Here is a 21,288-nt window from a genome sequence, read left to right as displayed (position 1 = left end):
ACTTCACTTAACGAATTTGTATCACTTTTACAGTTACTTTCAAACCGTTTAAAAACTTTAAATTTAGTATATCAAACTTTTAAATATTTGTTATGCCACTCATTCATTAAGTTTTTTTATAAAATCTTGTCAAATTTTCAAAATACTCATTTTTTTTTATTATAAAAAAAATAAAATAAAATATTGCAAAGATTCATGCGTTGATATTTTTGCAAATTTTCATTAAATCTTGACCAACGCATGAATCTTTGCAATTTATTTTGGGTATTTTGATAATTTTGACACCACTCTGTTAAGATTTAACAGAAAAACTTAACATAAGGGTAATACTGCAAACAGTTGAAAGTTCGATACACTAAATTGAGAGATTTTAAACTTTGGAGAGTAAGCAAAAGTGATTGAAGTTTTTTTTTTTTTTGAATAAATATCATAAATTCTCATTAATCATGAAAAATCAAACGAAAACATTTTGTTCCATCAAAACAATATCACGGATAATCCCCGGAATAGAATTATTCCAAGTCTTCCCAATAAACTGCTTATAAGCCTCTTGCGCCAAGCCATGAGCAGCCTTGTTGAGCTCACGACTAACATGACGACATTCCCAGTTTTAAGAGGATTGAAATGTTCTTGGCACTAGAGATAAAGACAATTACATAAAAACAATTTCCATTGAGACTAATTTAATCTTAATTTGTTATTAAAAAATTGTCGTATTTGTGATATGGATACACCACACACTTAGTCTATGTAATGTAACCAAAAAAAGGAAGGGTTAGAGGAGATAAACAGATGATAAAGCAAAAAGCAAAAAGCAAAGCCCCAAAAGCCAAAACCATGCTTTTTTATTTTGGCACATAAAATCAGCAGAATTAGACAAATTAAGAGAATATTAAAACTCATTAATCAACCAATCAAGAATCCCCCAATCAAAAATGAAATTTATCTATCCTGCTCCGCCGCTACAGATCCCTGTGAGTGAAACCGGGAATCTACAGAGCGCCCCAGCCGTCGATGCCCCATCATCAACATCGCCATCACCATCAACGGCTGGCGGAAGCACCCGCCCATCGGCAAACAACACCCGTCCGTTCCCATTCCCCTGCTGCTGCTGCTGCCGCCGTTGCTGTTCCACCTCCACGCCTTCAAGCTCCGCCGCGGCACCGAAGAACGCGCCGTCCCCGAACCTCCGCTCCACCTCGAGAAACTCGCCGAGTGATGCCGGCTTCGCGCCGTCGTCCCTGCACAGCCGCCACCACCTCCGCCGAGCGAGCGACGCCGCCGGAGCGTTGCTGTTGTTGTTGTTCTTCCTGGGCTTCTTGGTCTTCCGGGAAACGGACACAGACGCCTGAGGGTCACGGTGTTGAGACGGAGCTCTGAAGGTAATGGCAGGGAAGCTGACGCCCATTAGAGTCCCCAGAGTTGTGCTTCTATCGTGAAAGAAAGACCCTGTAGACTGCAGAAGAAAATTTCCATAAAACAACGCCTGAAAAAAAAAAAAAAAGACGAAGGAAAAGATCAAAATTTGGATGGGTTTGATGGATTTGGGACAATGCGTACCTCTGTGTCGAGATCGGAGGAGGAGACGGAGGAGATGGTGGGAGATGATTGTGGAGGAAGCATGTGGTTTGCTGGATCTAACATTTCTCTTTCTTTGTTTCCTTGTGTAAGTTGAGAGAGTGAGGATTATTGATGAGTTAAGTAGAAGTGTAGAAATGTGAAGTGAAATGGTGGGGAGAATTCTTGTTGAAGCCTCAAATGGTGGAGTGGATGATTGAGAAAGAAAGGATTGTGATGGGTGGGTTTTACTTGTTTTTGAAATGATTCATCTTCTTCTACTTATCCCTGCTCACCTACACACTGTTTTCCATTCTCATTTTCAAATATCCATAGGCTACTCCTTAAGGTTTTGAGAATATCATTTGTCTCCCTAGGTCTCTTTTTCTCATCCTCTTTTTTCACTACAAGTAAAAGGAAATGTTTGGCCAAACCTTTTTCACTTTCTTTGAATGGTTGTAACAATAAATTGATGTGTTTTCAAATATCCATTGGCCCCTTTAGGTTTTGAGGATATCATTTGTCTCCCTAGGTCTCTTTTTTCATCCTTCTTTTTACCAACAAGTAAAAAGTGAAAGAAATTTTGAATTTGTTTTGAGAAAAAAGTTAAAAAGTTGTTTGTTAATGTGAGAAAATGAGTCTATTTTTTTTATTTATTTTATTATGAGAAATGATTGCACACAGCTTCTTTTCATGTTGAATATGTGAAAAACTGAATAAGGACAATTTTTATTTTTATTTTATTTTTAAGAATTATAGGTTTGACTGCAATTGATATGTTCTTCCTAGTAACTTTACCTCCGTTTGTTAATGACTTTTTAGAATGCACTTCTCTATTTCTGTCCGAAAAAAATACTCTTGCGTGGTATAAATATAAAAGTAATTTTGAGTCTTTTGTATAAGTTGTTTGTTAATATTTTTATTTTAAAAGAAAAAAACAAAAGGTGAAAAAAGAAATATTCTATATATCTTGAGATATTACCAGAGGCTCGTGTTTGGGCACACAAGCTCAATATATAAGTAATGGAATTAGATCCAATTTTATGAGGCCATTATATCTCACTGGAATGGGCAATTTCATGTGAGAAGTTGTTTGAACCTCAACTATTTGGGCAAGTTTTCGAGCAGCCCAAATCTCCCGTATTTGAGTTGTTTGAACACCTGATCGAGAGTGAAACTCGGACAATCTTTCACATGAGACTGCGTTATTGGAGTTGGAGTAGGAGTAAGATAGACATATTACACTGGATCCCATCTTAAAAGTAACCATAATTGACCAATAAGTTGTTTTTGTCTTTGGTTTTTCTTTCCTAAGGCTAATCAAAGCTCTATTATCCTAGGGTTTTTTGTTCCCTTGGCAGGAAACTGCCGACACCACTTGTTGGAAGCGTAATAAGTACTTTCCCCTTTGATTACGTAGTTAAAGGTTATATATATATGTGTGCTTTTGATTACTTCTCTTGATTGTTTAAATTCAGAGGATAGACTTCATTCCCCAACATGCCGAAGCTTAAATATTGGCTAATAACATGTTTGAGATTATGTTTTTAAAGGTTTTAAAGTCAAAATGAACTTTTCAATAAAAATTTTATTTTTAAGTTTTTATTAAAAGTACGCTTGACCATTTTTAGAGTGAAAAAAGTTAAAGAAATATATTTGAAATTTTTTACCAAGCATATCAGTATTTAGTTTGACACGATATTTTACTCTCTTTGGCACACTTTCAAACAAACGCTTTCTCTCACCATTAAGGGTGGTAGTTCAATGACTCAAGGAAATTTTCAAGTAGTTAGATAAGTACTAAGATGTGGATTCGAATATTCGCAATGGAGAATCCTCATGCCTGATTAGTATAAACCACTTTGGTTCCCATTGATGCCCTGGTGAGGTTAACGGTTAAGCTATGGCTCAGCTTGTTTTGAAGGTGCTCCTGCAGTCTAGGTTCCTCCTGAACAATTCCCCGCGGGTTAGTATTACTATGATCACGCTGAAGTAAAATAGCCACAATTGGTCTCTCCCTCTAACCTTTTAAAATATATATATATATAAAGCTCTTTCTCACTAAAACAAATTGTTTGACCCAAATGTTATTTGTCGTAATTGCTCAAACTTTTGTAATGAAGAGCAAAATCTGTGTTGGGATTTATTTGTCCAAAACATGATAATTAAGGCAGAAAATGATTAGGAAAAAAGATTATAATAAGTAATGCTTTGGGCCCCCCACTTTTTCACACTACATTTGAAATCAAAGTAAGCACCATGTGTTCCTTCAAATGATATCACTTTTTACCTTCTCTTATTCGAACTGCCCAAAAAGAATCTCAGCAGAAAGCAAAAAGAGTAGTCAAAGTGTGATCACCAAAATTAAGAATTAGTGGCACGGGCAATGGATCGGAATATAATGCACGCAGTATGACATGTACACTCAATATAAAATTAGTTAGTTAGGGTTAAGGAGTTCGATCCGTTTAATTAAATGTGTTAGATTATAATTAACCTATATAGTTTTATATTTATGCATCGACACGATCCAAACCCGACATGCCACATTTAGAGTGCTGTATACTCGATATAAACCCAACACAAAATTAATAAGTTACAATTTAAAAGTCTAACTCATTTAATTAAATGGGTCAAATTAAGTTTAACTAATATGCTAGAACCCCTGTAGAGTTGAGGATCCCTATTAATACCAATGCTCCATCTTCTTTAGCTAGAGGTTGTGAGAGGGGACTTTCTTACCCAAAAAGGGATGGCGTCATGCTCGAATTAAAGCTTTTCAATTTGGACAGAAGCACCTCTCACAACTCCAATACAATTTCTTTTCCCCTCTTGTTTGGACCCATATAAAGGTAAAATAATATTTGAATTTATTTTTTTATTTTTAGAGAAAAGTGAAAAAATTGTTTAGTAATAATAATAATAATAAAAGGTTGAATATATATATATTTTTTAAAAAAAGAAGAGTAAGAAATGAGCAAAGTCGAGCTAAATTGGTTACCAAACGGAGACATATACCATGAGTACATGGAACATAAGATCCATCACTCACGTAGGGTCGCATCAAGCTTTACAGCTCAATTTGTGTAAAGTTCAATGCCCAAGTACGACTCATTGACAATTTGGCATTGTATTAAAGGTCCCTACAAGTCAATATGTTTCCCATTTATTATGTCTTTGATCGATTAAGGGCCACAATAATTTCGCATTGACTCATTGTATATGACTGTAAAGAGAAATTGCGTGTTGATTGACACATTAATGGGAAGCTCGACACACTACCCGTGGCGATAATTTAGTGGTCCAAGAAAATTTTTAAAATGGTTGGATGGATTCAATTCTCTACAATGTATAGTTACTCACACATGTTTGATTCGTATTAGTTATTTTAGATATCACTAATGTTTTGGTGGGTTGGGTCAGACTATGACTCAATTGTGTTTTGAGAAAGCACCTGTAGTTTTTGCTGTCTAGGTTCATCTTAAGCAGTCTCCGCAAACAAGTATTACTATAGTCACACCCAAGTAGAGTAACCACAATTGATTACCCCCACCTGTCTTTTTTTAATTAAAAAAAGAAAAAAGAAAAAGGAATACTAGACCTATAAATAAAAATTAATGAAAAGAAAGTATAGATTGAAATCTCGAGTAATTTATTACCTAAATTGTTAGTAATTTGAAACATAATTATGATAAGAGATAAAGATCATATGAAATGAAAGATATTTGTTTAAATAAATTTTGAACTATCCGGTCACTATCCGGTCACTATCGGATAAAAAAAATTGTATATAAATTAGTAAAATCTCAACCTTTGATCATGCAAGAGCCCTTCTCTTCCCCGAAGGGTCCCTTTTGATGAGAATGTTCTTTGATCAGTATTGCGTTGTTTACTGGTCCCTGTGAAGATGGGACCCAGCAGCAGTACAGATTCTTTGAACTAACAGACAAAAGAGCCATTGCTGGAAAAAGAAGAGAGAGATGGAGACGCACTCCACTCCAGTACAAATTTTATTGGTTTGCCTTTTGTAGATTAATCCCTGGTTTTGGACCCTTCCCTTTCTTTTTTTTTCTTTACAATCATATAACAATTTACTAAATAATATTTACTTTTCACTAATCAGGTAAAATGGTAGAAAAGTGTACCATTTAAAAGTAGTTTTTTTTTTTTTTTTGGTTAAATAGCTCAAATTGCTATTTTAAAAAAATAAATAAAAATCAGGCACATTTTAATGACAAAACCGTGATTTTAAGTGCAACACTTAACTGCGTTTTTAGAAATTGCGGTGTCTTTTGAAAACATTAATTTTTTTTTTTTTTTAGGTTTTCAAAATGAGCAATTTGAAACCATTAAACCAAACAAGCACTTAAATTTATATTCATATCAACACTCTGCTCAACTCACTAGAATCGACTTCAATCTGTTTCAAGATTTAGAATCATAAAAAAACTAAAACTAAAAATATATAGAGTGGGGAAGTGAATCTACACTGAGAAAATTTGTTTGGTGTCAATGGTCGTTCCCTGAGAAATAGTGCACAATTGTGGTGATCCACTCCCCTTTCAGTAGGCACCTGTTAGTGTATTGAATTAGGTAAAAGACTTGGAAGTCGCCGAGGGCCCCCAGAACAGCTGAAATATATGTCTCAGAAAAAAGAGTAATTTGTCAAAAGCCCCGGCTTCAATCCTTTCTCAAAGTGACCCTCATTTTAGCTTGGTGCAATGTTTGAGAAGTATGAACTAGCAGCAATATATTTCCTTTTGTATGAACAGAAGGGCCAATGTACAGCATCAAATCACAATGGAAAATCTTTCTTCTGGTTCTTGATGCGGAAAAAATTTTAATCCTAGCCTGGAAACTGTAATAAGATCGGTTAATTTACATGGTTGAGAAGTCACGGATATAGTCATTCCACATCTCAGTTGCAATAGAGTCCCGAAGTTGCGAAGAAATTTCTTCTTGTTCTGTTTCCAAACCAATGTCCAGCGTTTGGGTGTCGATATGCATCATGGGCTGCTGCACCTCTAAAGGCGGCAATGACTCCTCGATCTGCAGTTCAGTACTGTCATGCTCATACATTCTAAAAATCCAATCATCTGGTTTCTCCCTACGAATGTAATTGTGTATCGCACACGCTGCCACGACCAACTTCACCTGTGTTTGTAACGGGTATGGAGGAGCGGACATCAATATAGGGAATCGGAACTTCAAAGCACCAAATATACGATCGGTGGCATTTCGTAACAATGAGTGACGTTGATTAAATAGCTCTCTGGCATCTTGGGGATGATAGCCACTAGGAAACTCCTTCAAGTAATAGGGAACACCATTATACGGGGCAATGAAACCTGCCATATTTGCATACTTGTTGTCTACAAGGTAGTATTTACCTGCCATCACAAATTTCATATCCAACAAACTGACCTAAGTACTTCAAGGGGAGTTCAGAAAAAAACATGTAAATGAGTTACACTTCTTGAAAAAATAAAAATGATATCAAACACGTAATGGAAAATCCTTCCAAGTGAAATTTGAAATAAATCTTATTATGCAATTTTAGTTGGATGTGAAAACATCCAAGTGAGGATGATTTTCCTTATATGCACAATACCTTCAGGGACCTGCAGTTTGTTTCGCCTTGTGAGTGCAGAATTTAGGACTTGCAAATCTGATGCTGAGCCTTCCCAGCCGGCCAGAACATAATGGAACCTGAGATCAAGTGAGCAAGCTGCCACAACATTTTGCGAAAGCATGCCATTCTTGTTGCGGAAAGGACCTTGTTCATCTACACCTACCATCACCGGAATATGGATGCCATCAACCGCTCCCACACAATCCTAGCAGAACATTGTTAAAAATGAGTAAAAATTACTCCAAAAATATATATATATATATATATATATATATATAGATCAAACTTAATTACCAAAGTTACCTGAAAGTATGGATAGAATCTTGGATCTTCCAGGATCTCAGGTGGAACATTGGACCCTGGAGACTGAAAGAAGTCTAATGAAATGGCCATAATTGCATTCAAGACATTATTGAAATGGCGACTGATGGTTTCTCCTGAATATCGAAATAACTCTTGGACAGCTCGAGTCCGTAGATTATGACCAATTATGAACATGAAAATGGCTAATTGCTCCTCAATCTTGATTCGATTTGTGTGCCGTAGCAGGCCTTTGGCTTGTAAAATATAACATAACTTGTAAAAGACATGCTTATCCATGCGAAAATTTTCACAACAACCTTCATTTTGACCATTAAGTACTTCATCTACAAATTTTGCATCATTAGATCCCAAACCATGGGTCAGCTCTTTTGGGATGTAATTTGCAAGGACTCCATCCTTTTCATCATCAGAGCTCACCATGGCAAAACTCACCTCTGCACCCAATGATATACATCATTTATCAGCACAGGAAGGTGATAATCAGAATTGCATATGTAAGAGAAGATAAATAGAACAAGACAAGAAACTAATTATAATGGAGAAAAGGGAACGCAGAAGTATCACCTGAGGAGGATTGCTAGGGATGGGTATTGGTTAAATTGGTGACAGTAGGCATATTTCGGTTAAGTCGGTTAACTCAGTCGGTGATGAGCTTTTCATATTAGGCCAAGCCTATTTTTATGGACCAAAATGGATTTTTTTTGGCCCAAATGGTTGTTTTGGGGGCAAAACAAGTGTTTATTGGACATTTTTTGGGCTAAACATGTGATGCAAAAAACTATTGAGGGCCAAAGTCAGTTAAGTTGGGTTCGAATAGTCGACTTGGTTTGGTTTGGCTTGGTTCGGTTCAGTTAACCAACAAAATAAAAATTCTACCGCCTACCAAACTGAACCGACATTGAAACAATTTTTTTATTCTAACTATCGACAACCGAAAGTCGGTAGGCAGCAATCAGATATTTTGCCCACCCCTAAGGATTGCTATACGAATAACTTGTAAAAATTAAAAAACAGACCAAACCAATTGGATACTTATGAGAAGATGCTACATTTCTTCAGAACCAGTATAAGCTGATGCTACTCTCTATGGAAAAGTAGGTCTCAAAATCAGCCTATCTATGAATCCACTAGAGAATATATTGAAGTGATTCAAATGTAGACACAAATCCTACTACAAAGATTAACCACAAAATTCTCCTTAAGAACATCCAATTAGGTTTTGCAAGAATATTGGCACAACAACATTATGTTGCCACCTTTACCCCACATCAAAAGAAAATAGCTTCTCTTATAAGAATCGCAGTGCCTACCAAGCCCTGGGAATGTGAAAATAAGTTCCCTTTATGATTTCAGATCCTGTACCAAAGAATTTCCAACACAGTTATGCTTCTCAAAAATAATAGGAAAATGCTCCCTTATTAAGGAAGAAGAGACCAAGATGGATAAGACAAAGCAGGCAATTTCGCAACCTTAAGTACAGCTCAAAGTTTAGATCCATCAATGGTAACTGATAACTAAAAAGTTACTGCCATTCTATTTCTCCAATATCTGACAAATTTTTAAGTGCCAAAATGGGGCACAATCCTAGAATAGAGAAAGTAGACATTCTCCAAATTCCGTTCACCTTCAAAATTTGACATGCTTTATTCCATGACACCAAACAGAAGTTTAGTCACCCTAAACAGCATTCAAACACATGAGACTCCAAGCCCAGAAGTTTATCCTTCAAGAGAGAAGTGACGTATAATGGACCCACACAACCAAAACCAGCAAGGCAAAGAAGAACAAACATAATCAGTCCCCTCCACCACCCCTCTCACCCACCCTTCTACCCCACAAGTGGGAAAGATTGTCAAGAATCCTTTTGTCACTCAAACAAATCACACCTTGTTAAAAGGACTTGTTCATTACTTCTTCCAGCTATAAGTTTTAACATCTCCGCAAACATAGATCAAGCAACAAGTATTACCAGTAGCAATAACTTGACTAACAAAAGCACCATTGGATGGTCTCTTGAATACCCCTATATTGGACAGAAAGACTTGGCAAATATCGTGTAGAATCATCAACTAAGCTGATTATTCCACACTCCCAAGTGGCATTCATTATCACCTTTTTAAGAATGAGATCTGAGAACTCAGATTTAGCACTAAATGCAGTTACTTGTCAGCATTACCGACAGGATCTTTTCATGCCTCCATCGTTCTATTAGCTTATTCATAATCTAATTAAATAGGTTTTGTTTTTTTTTTACATTTATTTCCAAGTAGGTTATAAATTATCCCACTCTAACCACAATTCTAAAATTGTATGCCAGATGTCATTGCTTCATTGCCAACCTTTACAACATATCAAATTGAAAGCCAATATTTTGGTCCTCCAGGCCTCCACCTGAATAAATTTCTAGCAAGCAACTTGCAGAATTAGGATGAAGAAAAACAAAGTTCTTGTTATATATGGGCCATCTTCCTTAATAAATGCACATGATTTTTTATATCATCCAATACTTGAACCGACAATCATAATATTTTTTATTGCTACATACGTCTTGAACCCAAAACGTCACTCTCCAACCAATTCTTATGAGGGAAGGAAGTGCCATTTGAGCTAGAGCTCATGGGCATACCTGAACTAACAATGACGAGTTATAAGGAATGAACTAAGAGGACAATTGCATGGTAAGGAGAGAGGGGAGGAACATACAGGGTATTGAGAAAAAATGAAGAGCTTCTATCCCCCCCAACAACTTGACTTAAATTCTCTTGTATAATTCCCAAGTAGGGTTACCCCCTTACCATTGTTACCCTTATGTGAAGTTGTGGGGTGTGGGATGTGCCAGAAAAGCACAGCCAATCCAATAGATGGCTCTACAGCTATGTTTAGATGGTTTGGAACTTCTCCAATACTCAGCAATCTCAGAAAAAGGATACCAAGAAGGTGGAAAAATATATCTCTTATCACAAAGGGCTGAATAAACTCTTATTTTTGCCCCCCTTTTCCATCCTTTTCCATAAATTGTGCCATATAATGGATTTATTCAAAAATCTAGCACCCAGGAGGCCCACCTTCATTTTAAAGCATGAATTAGATTATCAATGGAAGGAATGAGATATTCTATAAAGTCAAACATGATTATATACTTCAAACAGGAAAAAAGCCTCACCATTTGTAATAAAACTCACTAAATGATAAAAAAATTTCAGCTCCAACATCTAAAAGAAAGCACAATCTTCATAAATTGGATGCTTTAAGCAAATAGAAAACACATCCAAAAATCTAAACTACACCCCCCACATCACCCAAAAAAAAAAACCAGAAAAAAAAAAAGAACACCAAGCTCCTTTCTTTCAGGGTGGAAGATATGGTTTATCTAGCTTCATTAATGGAATTGTTAAAAAAGCACTTTGAAAACTGAAGTTGATACACCAAGCATTTAAAACATAGTTAGGCCATTGACCAAGCTATGATGTCACTTCATTTTAATTCATGCAGCAGTGTGATGTAATAACCAAATTCTATCTCCACAATATTTTGCACGACCCCAGAATATCCAATGCCTATTGAATTGAAATTTACCTCCAAAAATTAATAAAAAAATAAAAATTCTGGATTGGGATATCAATGACCTAAAATGAGAGATCAATATAAAGAAGAAAAAAGAACCAGATAGTTTGTAATGCCTATTGAAATGACAATCTAACTCTGTCTCCATTCTCATCCCTCTAATAGAAAACAATGGTATAAAGCCTAAAATGAAATACAAATCTATTTGGAGTGGAAGGAAAGACTGAGCTAGAAGTAACCCAGAATTAGAGGTGTAATCAATGATTTCTACTCTTTAGAGATCAGGAGCCAGTAAAAATGAAAAAAGTAAAATAATAGAAGGAAATGATATGACACTTATTGTTCCTTTAGGAGCAAGCAACAGGTACTATCTCTCAATCAGTGAAGCCTCCAGTATACTTTCCTTATCCCAGTGACACTTGATATTATTATAAACGCCCAGAAAATATCATATTCGGAATTTAAGAAAATACAAAACAAATGCATTCAAAGATTGCATCAGTGACCTTTTAATTCCTAGATCAACTAGGAAATTGCTTCTATTGTTGTTCGCTTTAGTAATAATGTATTATTTGATTTTATGTTCTTCTTTGAGCTACTTTTAGATTGTTACTCAATAAAAGTAGTTTTTTTTTTTAATAAGTAATGTATTCATATTAAAGAGCGTAGAGGGGCACAACATAGTACAAAAGGAAGTATACAAGAGAACGCCTAAATGGAATAAGAAAAAAGAACAAGAAAATCATTAAAGCTAATTACTAAGGAACCTAAAAACACAGCAGCCCAAGAAAAGAGGGAAGAAAAGAAAAAAGACTTGGTCCGTCAAATACTCTTCCAGGGGAAAGGTTGACAAGCAAGGATCTTGTAAAAGGAGCAAACATCAAACTTTTCTTTGTGAGACAAGGCCCACCAAAGCTAATCTTCCCCTTCCCTTCTCACTCCAGAGAAATACAACAAGGTGTAGAAGGAAGCCAAAACAGGATCCCAATCGTGAGCCGCACTAATAAAGCTAACATTCCTATGAAAGGATCTACTAGAGGAGTCCAAATTAACAGCAACAAACGCATCCTTCACAAGAGCAATGTTATATAAATTCAGGAAAGCTTCCTTGAGGGTCATCTCTTTGCACCACACATCATCCCAAAATTTGATCTTGGACCCATCTCCCAGCTCAAGCCTGGTATGGTTATAGAACCACCTCCACCCCCTCCTAATACTCAATAAAAAGTAGTTCTCAAGAAGAGGTTGCAAGATCAGTGCATATATGCGTTTATATATGCATGTATGCACACTCAATGTGTGAGCATGGAAAAGAGAGAGAGAGAGAGAGAGAGAGAGAGAGAGAGAGAGATTCATTTTCTAGATGTTTACTTGATGAATGGGATCTAAGAGGAGATGAAAGGAGTGTTTGATGATATACTATCAAAAAAAAATTGAAAAGTTTGCATAATTCGTCTGTGCCATCCCATAGCCAACCAATAACCATTCCTCGGTTACACAATTTCAGAATAAATAGAAGTAGTATCTAAGGGTTTGACTTTTTTTATAGAAATTTCAAGATCCTCTTGATACTTATAAGGTCTTCGAGATCCTACCACTCAGAAATCCTCAAAAAAGTTCAATAATGCTAAGTCCAGATATTTAACATCAATTTCTAGATTCAGTAGTTCAATGTTTAATCTCCAGAACCTTTTTTAGTTAACAATATATTACACTAGCTGGGCTAGTTCGATCCAGTCAAATTATCATCTCGATGATATGCCCTAAGAATTTTCTCCTGTTACTACTTACTAGACATCATGAACTAAAATCTCACCTTCCTCTCAATTCGAAAGGCTCAAAGACGAATTCAAAAGTACAGAAAACCTTAGTTTATTTATTCATCTAAAGAATGTCTCGAAGCACTTGTGTTGGCACAAAAAGTGTAAACCAACAAACATTCATCACCTCTATCGAACCAAGGCGAGGACAAGGTTTGCTAAAATCTACTTCGATAATATGTGCCACGAAAAGAAGTGTTCAAATTTTCGAAGTGACTAGAACCCTAAGATTTCAACAAATAACAACGAAATTATACGTGTTTGACAATTGATTACCTAAAAACCACTCGTATTCATACATGAACATAATCGTGCACCTCGATCATAACTTTTAAATTGTCAGTCAAATTACAACCAATAACCATTTCAAGCACCCAACATGAATGTGAAGAAAATGTAGCAATCAAATGGTAGAGAAAGAAGCATTAACAATAAGCAATAAAATAATTTAACATAGCTCGATTCTCATTATAATATCTACAAAATTATTTTCCAAAGAAAAGAAAAAAAGCAAAGGAGAGAGAGCTATATAGCATTTACAACAAACAAGAATCCTCCATCGTCTGAAAAAGAAAGGCAATCTGACCCTCCGTTTGGTTCCCGGGGAAAACAATTGGAAAGCAACGGCTGGCCACATTTCAGACTAAGTAGAGTTTCAGCCATTACCGCACTCCCAAGTCCCATATAGCGAAGAATAAAAGAATAAAAAATCCCATACCCTTTAACTTTTCCCACATTTTCCCGGCAACCAAACGGCCCCTCCTCAAAATCCTTAAACCCATACCTGAAAAGCCACCGAATGTTCCTCTGCCGCTTTGGTACTCGGAGACGACGACAATAACAACAACGTCGTTCAACTAAATCCTTCTGAGAAACCGAGGCTGAGGGGACAAGAGGGCTGAGAGAAAGAATTTAATGTGAATAGGGTTTTTGGGGATCAGAGAGAGAGGCCATGAATGAGTAGTAGTAGTCAGTAGTAACGTTCTCTCTGTGTGTCTGTGTATAGACTAGAGAGGCTGGGGGTTTCTCTCATTTTCAACATCAGAAACTCTTTTGCTATATGTTTTTTTCCAATTGGTGTTTTATATGGCAAGTGGGTTGGTGGATGGATGTGAGGGTTTGGATTCCAAATCAGGCCCATTTACCATAAAAAGTAACGCTATAAATCACGGGCTGATAATTTGTGCCGGGTTCGGATATGGTCGATTCATGATTCAATTCGAACCCAAACTATTTAGTTAGCGGGCAACACGACACAACCCGCTACTTTGTTTAATAAATACGCCTTGTTGAGTTGAACCAATATATTATGTTAGGTTGGCCCAAACACGATATGTTTTAACATCTATATGAATTTAAATGCAATAATATAATAATAAAAATGAATTTATATTAATTTTAGCCTTTTTATAGTTTTGTTTCTTAATTGCAAACAAAAATCTAATTTAATTTATACGGATTATGTGGGTAATTCATGAGTTAAACAAGTTGACCTGGGATTGACTTGTTTATTAAACGGGTTAATTTGGGTCGGCTCAAATTTATCCGAAAACCATTATACAAAACCTTAATCCACTAATTTTGTGTTAAATTCATGAATTGTGTCAAAAATTGTCAGTCATAAAAATTACATTTTTATCTCACAACTATTCTACAATACTAACATGACAATCTAACCAACCCTTGATTTTTGTTTATTAATAAGACTGATCAAAGAGTTAGTTAGGATTGTCACGTCAGCATTGTGAGATAGTTATGAGATTAAAAAAAAAAATTAAAAAAAAGTGATTTCTAGCATTAGTCTACCACAAAAGGAGAAAATGCCAATTTTTGTAAGAAACTTTAGGGGTGAAAAGGTGGTTGCGGTTAGTAGTTATAACCGCTTTTTTTAAAGTTGGGCCTTTGGGCCAACTTTCAGTTTTCAGCTTTTTATATATAGTTTTGGGCTATATATATACACACTTTAATTGTGGTTATAAGTAACACATTGTTTAATCTAATGTCAATTACTTAATTTGAAGTTCTTAATATTTTAATGCAATTGTTCTTAAATTCCAAATTCAATATTAGTGAAATTATTTTATTGTCTTAGAAAGTCTTTTATTTTTATTGAAATCAAATCATTCTTATTTTCTATAATTATGGGGATGATGGTTATATAACGGTTTTTAATTAACATATGATCTGTTAAAGTTTGTATGAATGGTTTAAACACAAAAGGAAACACTTCTAACATGATCAATAGGATTAGATAGGCCATACATAGGGAAGACGGATCGTACTACATCCTAATTTAGTGTAATCTAGGTAAACAGTTCGTGCCAACCGAAGATGAATTATGTTATTCCATTGATTATATAAAACTTATTAAAGAATTAGATAAGTCATACGACTCCTGCCGCATTTTGTAATTGCACTCGAGCGCACACTCGAGCTTAGGCTGATATGCGCTCGAGCGCACACTCGAGCTTAGGCTGATATGCGCTCGAGCGCTGGTTCTCTCAAGCTTAGGTGCTGGGGCACTCGAGCACAGGTGCGCTTGAGCCAAATGATGTGTGCTCGATCCCAAGCATTCAAGATGCTCCCAAAATGTGCTTTTATCCCAATTTTCAATGGAATTCTTGCATCTTTCAATTAAAGCCCTAAAACACAAAAACAAAACAAAATCAAACAAATAACAACGCTAAGGAATTAACATATGCAAGTTAAGGGGTTTGAATGTGCAATATTCGGCACTTATCAGTTTTTATTTGGTCTGTTGTTAAATTATTAGTTAGTCTCAAAAGCTAAAGTTGATAGAAAAATGTGATTTTAATAATTTAATTAATATTATAACATTTCTCCTCAAGTGTGAGATAAAAACTCTCATTCAATAAGTATGGTCTAGCATGCAAAATATTCAATTGAAATGAAAACTGAATTACATAAACAATGTTCAAATTCATAACATTTACTCTAATACCATATTAAATTACTTGTTGTCTAAAAAGCTCAATTGCAACAATGTTACCCTTCAAGTTTAGCTTCAATTTTGTTAAAATAAGGTGATAGAGTTAATTACTTGCAAATCATTTTTTTTTTAAAAAAAAAAAAAATCTCCTTGCTGGGTTTACTGTGCCATGTTTGCTTTTTAAATTTTCCTTGTATTTTTCTTCTCTGTATTTCTTTTTTTGGCTAGTTTTTTGTACTGCCTTTGTTTTCTATCTTTGACAGAGTTTTCACTTATTCAACCGACCATTGATGGTCGTGTTTGGGTGCCTCAGCAGTGATGGTCGGGCTCCTGTGTTATGTTCATTTTACGGAACTTTGCCTTTAATTGCCCTTGTTGACAGTATCACTTACTTTGATGGGTTGGGTCATTTATTTAACCCATTCTCAACTGTCTTCAAGAAGGCTCTGTCGCCTTTGTTTTTTAGTTTCGTGTAATTTCTCATTTTCCCCTCCCCTGCATTGAATAAAAAAAAAAAACATATGCTTGTGCATACATATATGCATATATGTGGCACTGAAAAGCATGTTTTTTTATATCATGCGATGCAACCTTATTTGACAATGGCAAAAGTGTTGGTTGTCTGCAGGAAAATCATGCCAAAATATCTTTCACCAACATTCCCTACAAGAGCAAGCTCTGTTCTTCAAAATTCAAACGGTTGAATCTATGTGAGCATCTCTTAAGACTCTTACAAGTTACAATAATTTCAGGATATGAGAAACAATGCATAAGAAAATTACATAATTATGGATACAAGACTGAGTGTTAGTCTACCTCCTACTGCAGCTCTTGCATTAGCCTCCAATCCAGTTCTTCACGCTCGTACAAAATATATCGAGGTTGATTACCACTTTGTGTGAGAAAAAGTTCTCGGCTGTGACATTTCTATTAAGTTTATTTCCATGCAAGATCAAGTGGCTGATGTATTTCTCAAATCAAAGTTAATGGTGATTTCTTTCTCCAGTGCAGCTGGTGCAGACAGTGCAGCAGTTGATGATGATGAAGTTAAAGATCAAGCCATAGCAGCCAATGCTCGAAAGTCAAACAGAGCAGATAATATTGTAGAAGCTGCTGTTGATAACTCTGAAATTCAAACACAAGATAATGCAATTGAATTCAATTGTAGTATTTATTTTCTTGTAAACTGATAGATTGCATATTTTGAATATATAATCATGTATTGTAGCTAATCTTAAATTCTCAAGCGTAAATATTATAAATTGAATAATACATTACATGGTTTGATTATCTTGATCAAACCAATTCACCACTTAAATTTTCACAGAGGAACTAAACCTTGAACAAATAAAACAAATAGAAGGTTACCAGCAAGCACGACCAAGTTCGAAACTTTAAGAGGGCTGGCTCTTTTGATTCCTCATGGGGCTATTTGCATCTAATAATTGTTTGACAACATCTCTCATTGTTGGTCTCTTGCTTGGCTCCTTCTCAGTGCATCTCAAAGCCACCAGAAGAACATCAATAACTTGTTCCCTAATATCTGCCTTCAAAATTTCCTCCATGAGGCTCGAATCAACAATTTTTTCGATTCCTCCTGTATTCCTCCAGACACACCTGACCCACCCCACAATATCCGTTTCCTCCATAAATGATGGATCCAATGCCTTCTTTCGGGTAAGCAACTCCAGCAAAACAACTCCGTAACTATACACATCGGACTCCTTTTTTTTTGTTGTTGTAAATGCATTTTCTGTCGGGCAATGGTGCACAAATTCATTTAATTGAAATTATGAATGAAATAGGCCAATCAACAATAATTCTAGAAGAATTACCTGGTGCAATATATCCAGTTGTACCCACAACTGTGACGGATAGGGATGAAGCAGAGGACTGATCCAGAAGCTTGGCGATACCGAAATCAGCAATATGAGGCTCCATCTCTGAGTCCAAAAGTATGTTCTTTGGTTTGATATCTCTATGCACTATAGGAGGATCAGAGTCATAATGGAGATATGCCAATCCATGTGCTGTTCCAACTGCAATCTTATAGCGGACACCCCACTCTAGAGTTGGTGGCGGATTCATTTCATGTAAAACATCATGAAGGCTCCCATTTTGCATGTACCTATACATGATTAAACCATGGTCCTTTCTTAACCAAAAATCTTCTAATCTGACCAGATTCCGGTGCCTGACCTTCCCCACCGTTTGAATTTCTCTAGCCATACTTTGGCTTCCTCTTTTATTCCTTGCAAATGCAAGCTTCTTTACAGCGAAAACTTCGTCTGGGCCCAATGAAGCCTTATAAACAGTTCCGTGTGCTCCTCTCCCAATGATAAACCTATCGTTTAGATTTGCTGTGGCCTCCATGAGTTTGTTAAGCAGGAGCGATGGTCCTCCTTGATCAGAGGCCTCAACTTCGCACTTTGGTCTTCTGCGCAAAAGAAACATAAATACAAGTCCAAGAAGCATAAAAACAAGAACTAGTGAGGACCCGAGTGCTATCATTGTAACTTCTAATTTGCTGAAGCCTTTTTTGATGCTTGATTGATGGTCACACGGCCCGAAATTGCCGTTTCCAGTGCAAGTTAAGCCACCTGATAGAAGACAGCTGACACATAGGCTGGGATTGCCCAAGAACGATGATGGAGATGAGTCCAGAAACTTCATCAGTGTTTGTGGTACAGGACCTGTGAAGTGATTGTATGAAATATTAACCTCAACAAGTGAATGAATTTCATCTAGAGCTGTTAAAGTTCCTGACAAATTGTTATGAGATATATCCATTCGTAGTAGCCTGTTCAATTTCCCAAGCTCTAAAGGAACTTGACCTGTTAACCCATTACTGCTGAGATTCAATGCATAGAATAGATCCTGCAGTGCTCCAATGGATGGAGGAATATCTCCTCCTAACAAATTTCCACCAAGTTGTAGCTCTGAAAGCTGTTCAAATTCTGACAAGAAAGATGGGATACCCCCAGTAAAATGATTTTCTCTCAAAATCAATGCGGATAAACCTGTCCAGCTTCTCAGTGTCGACGGAATTGAACCATTCAATAGATTGAAACCCACATCAAATCTCTCTAACTTTGCATAGTTTGATAGCTGAGTTGGCAAAGGACCTTCCAAGTAGTTGTGGGAAAAATTCAATCTCTGAAGATTCACAAGGTTTCCTAGCTCTGGGGGTATAAGCCCAGTAAACATGTTCCTTGACATATCGATGGAAGTGAGATTGGTGCAGTTTCCCAGGCTTGATGGAATTGATCCACCAATACTATTTACACTGATGTCCATGAACAAAAGGTATGTATTTTTGACAAACTCTGGAAGAACCCCTGTGAGGTTATTTTGTTTGAGGATTAATCTTCGCAGAGTTGAACAGCTTCCTACATCAGAAGGTATGCTACCTTGAAATTGATTCTGACCCATATTCAGCACACTTAATTGCTTTCCAAAGCAAAGATTTGGTGGGATTTTACCAGAGAACTTATTATTAGTAAAGTCCAACTGTAATAAGCTGCTATTAATCCCCAAGCCTTCAGGTATCACTCCGAAGAACTGGTTGTTAAACAATGAAATGTTCTTTAGTTGCTTGAGCTCCACCATCTCAAGAGGTAGTTCACCATAAAGGCTGTTATTATAAACAAGAAGATGCTCGAGAGTTGGAATCTTCCAAATGCTCACAGGAATCTCACCCGTTAACCGGTTGTTAAACAATTCAAGATCCTGCAATTCACTCAGCATCCCTAATTCGGAAGGTATTTCCCCCTCGAGTTGGTTTGTATACAATTGTAGGCTTTGCAAGGACTTGCACTTCCCAAGTTCAGGTGGTATTTTCCCAGACAAACGGTTTTCAGAAAGATGAAGATGTAAGAGCTTATGTAGTAGACCAAAGGAGGATGGGATATTTCCCATTAAGTTGCTACTCACAGCACCAAAGTCCTGTAAGCTACTACAATTCCCCAAGTCTTGTGGAATACCTCCACTGAAACCATTGAATGACAAATCCAAAAACACTAAATTCTTGCAACTGCCTAAACCCAAAGGAATTCTACCCTCAAGACCATTCTGGCTGACATCTAAATAAACAAGCTTCCCAAGACTGTTTAGACTCTCAGGCAAAACACCCACCAGCTGATTCTGATTCAAAAAAAGTTCCTCCAGTTTACTACAATTACCAATGGATGAAGGAATCGTCCCAGATAACTGATTACCATATAGGTATAGCCTCAAAACCTCACTCATGTTCCCTACATTTATAGGGATTGAGCCACTCAAATTGTTATTGTATAGATACACATATTCCAAGGGTGGAATCTGAAACAAGGATTCGGGTATGTCCCCAGTCAGCATATTTTCATAAAGGCTCAATATTTGTAAATTTTGCAAGTTCTTCAAGTTATCTGGTATTTCTCCTGTAAAGTTGTTTAAAGATAGGTCTAATTCCTCAAGAAGACTACAATGGCCTAGCCCTTGGGGTATGACACCAAAGAAACTGTTATTACTCAAACAAATGGTCTGCAATTGACTGAGGTTTCCAATTTCTGGTCCTAAGCCACCGGAAATTCCTTGACTAGAGAGATTTAGTGAGACCACATTGAGGGCATTCCCACATTCCACCCCTAACCATGAGCATGGAGTCGAATCAGAAGCATTCCAGCTTGAGCTTATAGAAGAAGGCACTGATTTCCAGTGCCGCAGGAGTGCCAACAAAGTTGCACCGTCAGAGCTCAAACCAGAGACAGTAAAAATGGAGACAGAGAAGCATAAAAACAGCAGGAAATGGTTCAAAACATGCTGCATGCTATTCATATTTGCTGGGTGTAGAGCAAATTATGGAGAAAGGCAAAAAGAGCAAACAAACACTTACCTTCTTGGCGCTTGTAACAACAAGAAGACCCAGTTGCTGGAATTTGGATAGGAACAGAACAAAGTTGAGATGATCTTGAGAGAGTGAGAGAGAAAGAGAGTTTCCATGTGAAAGACAGGTGTTTTAGTTTAATGTTGTCAGTTGGGCTTAAATGTTGCATTCTGATTCATTGGGTGTTAAAAAGCCATGACAATGAGCCGTCTGCACAACGTGTGAACGCGGGTTTATACTCACTACCGCAATTTCAAGGTCGGCGTGGACGAATCTGACTTGCTTGGACCACGGTTTTTATTGAATATTTTTGAATCTTTGTCAATGTTTTTTCCCTGTCGGTTGCCGTGTTTGGTTTTTTGTTTGAACAGTGAGGTGAGTTTCTACCGTTTTGTATTTTAGAGCTTCTTGTTAATATCTTTGTTTTAGAACAATTGCTCTTCAGTTAGATTTATTTATTTTGGTAATATCTTGGTTTCCTTATTCAATTATAATTTCACTTTCCAATAAGAGCAATGCTATTCACTAAGAGCCCGTTTGGAAGTGCGATTTCAATAAGTGCGATTTTAAAAATTGT

The 21,288-nt window shown here is 36.5% G+C and overlaps 3 protein-coding genes across 5 annotated transcripts; all 3 read right to left on the bottom strand.

Moving 5' to 3' along the window:
- Window positions 1-806: 806 nt before the first annotated feature.
- Window positions 807-1,842, bottom strand: LOC132184893 (uncharacterized protein At3g17950). Its single transcript, XM_059598680.1, has 2 exons — window positions 1,561-1,842; window positions 807-1,456 (listed from the first exon to the last, which is right to left on the bottom strand). Exons 1-2 carry the CDS (start codon window positions 1,642-1,644, stop codon window positions 947-949), a joined length of 594 nt encoding a protein of 197 aa, XP_059454663.1. The 5' UTR covers window positions 1,645-1,842; the 3' UTR covers window positions 807-946.
- Window positions 1,843-6,287: 4,445 nt separating this feature from the next.
- On the bottom strand, window positions 6,288-13,931 carry LOC132185055 (uncharacterized). 2 transcript variants are annotated; one of them, XM_059598873.1, is made up of 4 exons: window positions 13,682-13,931; window positions 7,493-7,947; window positions 7,169-7,394; window positions 6,288-6,947 (listed from the first exon to the last, which is right to left on the bottom strand). In XM_059598873.1, exons 2-4 carry the CDS (start codon window positions 7,931-7,933, stop codon window positions 6,436-6,438), a joined length of 1,179 nt encoding a protein of 392 aa, XP_059454856.1. In that variant the 5' UTR covers window positions 7,934-7,947; window positions 13,682-13,931; the 3' UTR covers window positions 6,288-6,435. The 2 variants fall into 2 exon arrangements, with proteins under 2 accessions (XP_059454856.1, XP_059454857.1); XM_059598874.1 differs by lacking the exon at window positions 13,682-13,931 and adding an exon at window positions 8,078-10,673.
- A 2,539-nt stretch (window positions 13,932-16,470) lies between these two features.
- On the bottom strand, window positions 16,471-20,898 carry LOC132183597 (receptor-like protein kinase). 2 transcript variants are annotated; one of them, XM_059596947.1, is made up of 4 exons: window positions 20,721-20,898; window positions 17,683-20,532; window positions 17,216-17,600; window positions 16,471-16,972 (listed from the first exon to the last, which is right to left on the bottom strand). In XM_059596947.1, the coding sequence occupies exons 1-3, from the start codon at window positions 20,878-20,880 to the stop codon at window positions 17,242-17,244; spliced, it is 3,369 nt and encodes a 1,122-aa protein (XP_059452930.1). In that variant the 5' UTR covers window positions 20,881-20,898; the 3' UTR covers window positions 16,471-16,972; window positions 17,216-17,241. The 2 variants fall into 2 exon arrangements, with proteins under 2 accessions (XP_059452930.1, XP_059452931.1); XM_059596948.1 differs by having other exon boundaries at window positions 17,683-20,809.
- Between the last annotated feature and the right edge of the window lie 390 nt (window positions 20,899-21,288).

The sequence above is a fragment of the Corylus avellana genome, chromosome ca6 (assembly GCF_901000735.1).
Source record: "Corylus avellana chromosome ca6, CavTom2PMs-1.0".
In the NCBI taxonomy this organism is placed as follows: Eukaryota; Viridiplantae; Streptophyta; class Magnoliopsida; order Fagales; family Betulaceae; genus Corylus; species Corylus avellana.
Note: the sequence above shows the minus strand (reverse complement) of the source record. Positions and strands in the feature narration are given on the sequence as shown.

Coding starts and splice junctions, on each gene's coding strand:
- LOC132185055 (XM_059598873.1), bottom strand. CDS start 7,933: ATGGTGAGCTCTGATGATGAAAAGGATGGAGTCCTTGCAAATTACATC. Junction 7,395..7,492: donor GATTCTATCCATACTTTCAG/GTAACTTTGGTA, acceptor ATGTTCTGCTAG/GATTGTGTGGGAGCGGTTGA. Junction 6,948..7,168: donor CAAACTGCAGGTCCCTGAAG/GTATTGTGCATA, acceptor TTGTGATGGCAG/GTAAATACTACCTTGTAGAC.
- LOC132184893 (XM_059598680.1), bottom strand. CDS start 1,644: ATGTTAGATCCAGCAAACCACATGCTTCCTCCACAATCATCTCCCACC. Junction 1,457..1,560: donor CCTCCGATCTCGACACAGAG/GTACGCATTGTC, acceptor TTTCTTCTGCAG/TCTACAGGGTCTTTCTTTCA.
- LOC132183597 (XM_059596947.1), bottom strand. CDS start 20,880: ATGCAACATTTAAGCCCAACTGACAACATTAAACTAAAACACCTGTCT. Junction 20,533..20,720: donor TTGTTACAAGCGCCAAGAAG/GTAAGTGTTTGT, acceptor ACTGGAAATCAG/TGCCTTCTTCTATAAGCTCA. Junction 17,601..17,682: donor AACTGGATATATTGCACCAG/GTAATTCTTCTA, acceptor ATTGCCCGACAG/AAAATGCATTTACAACAACA.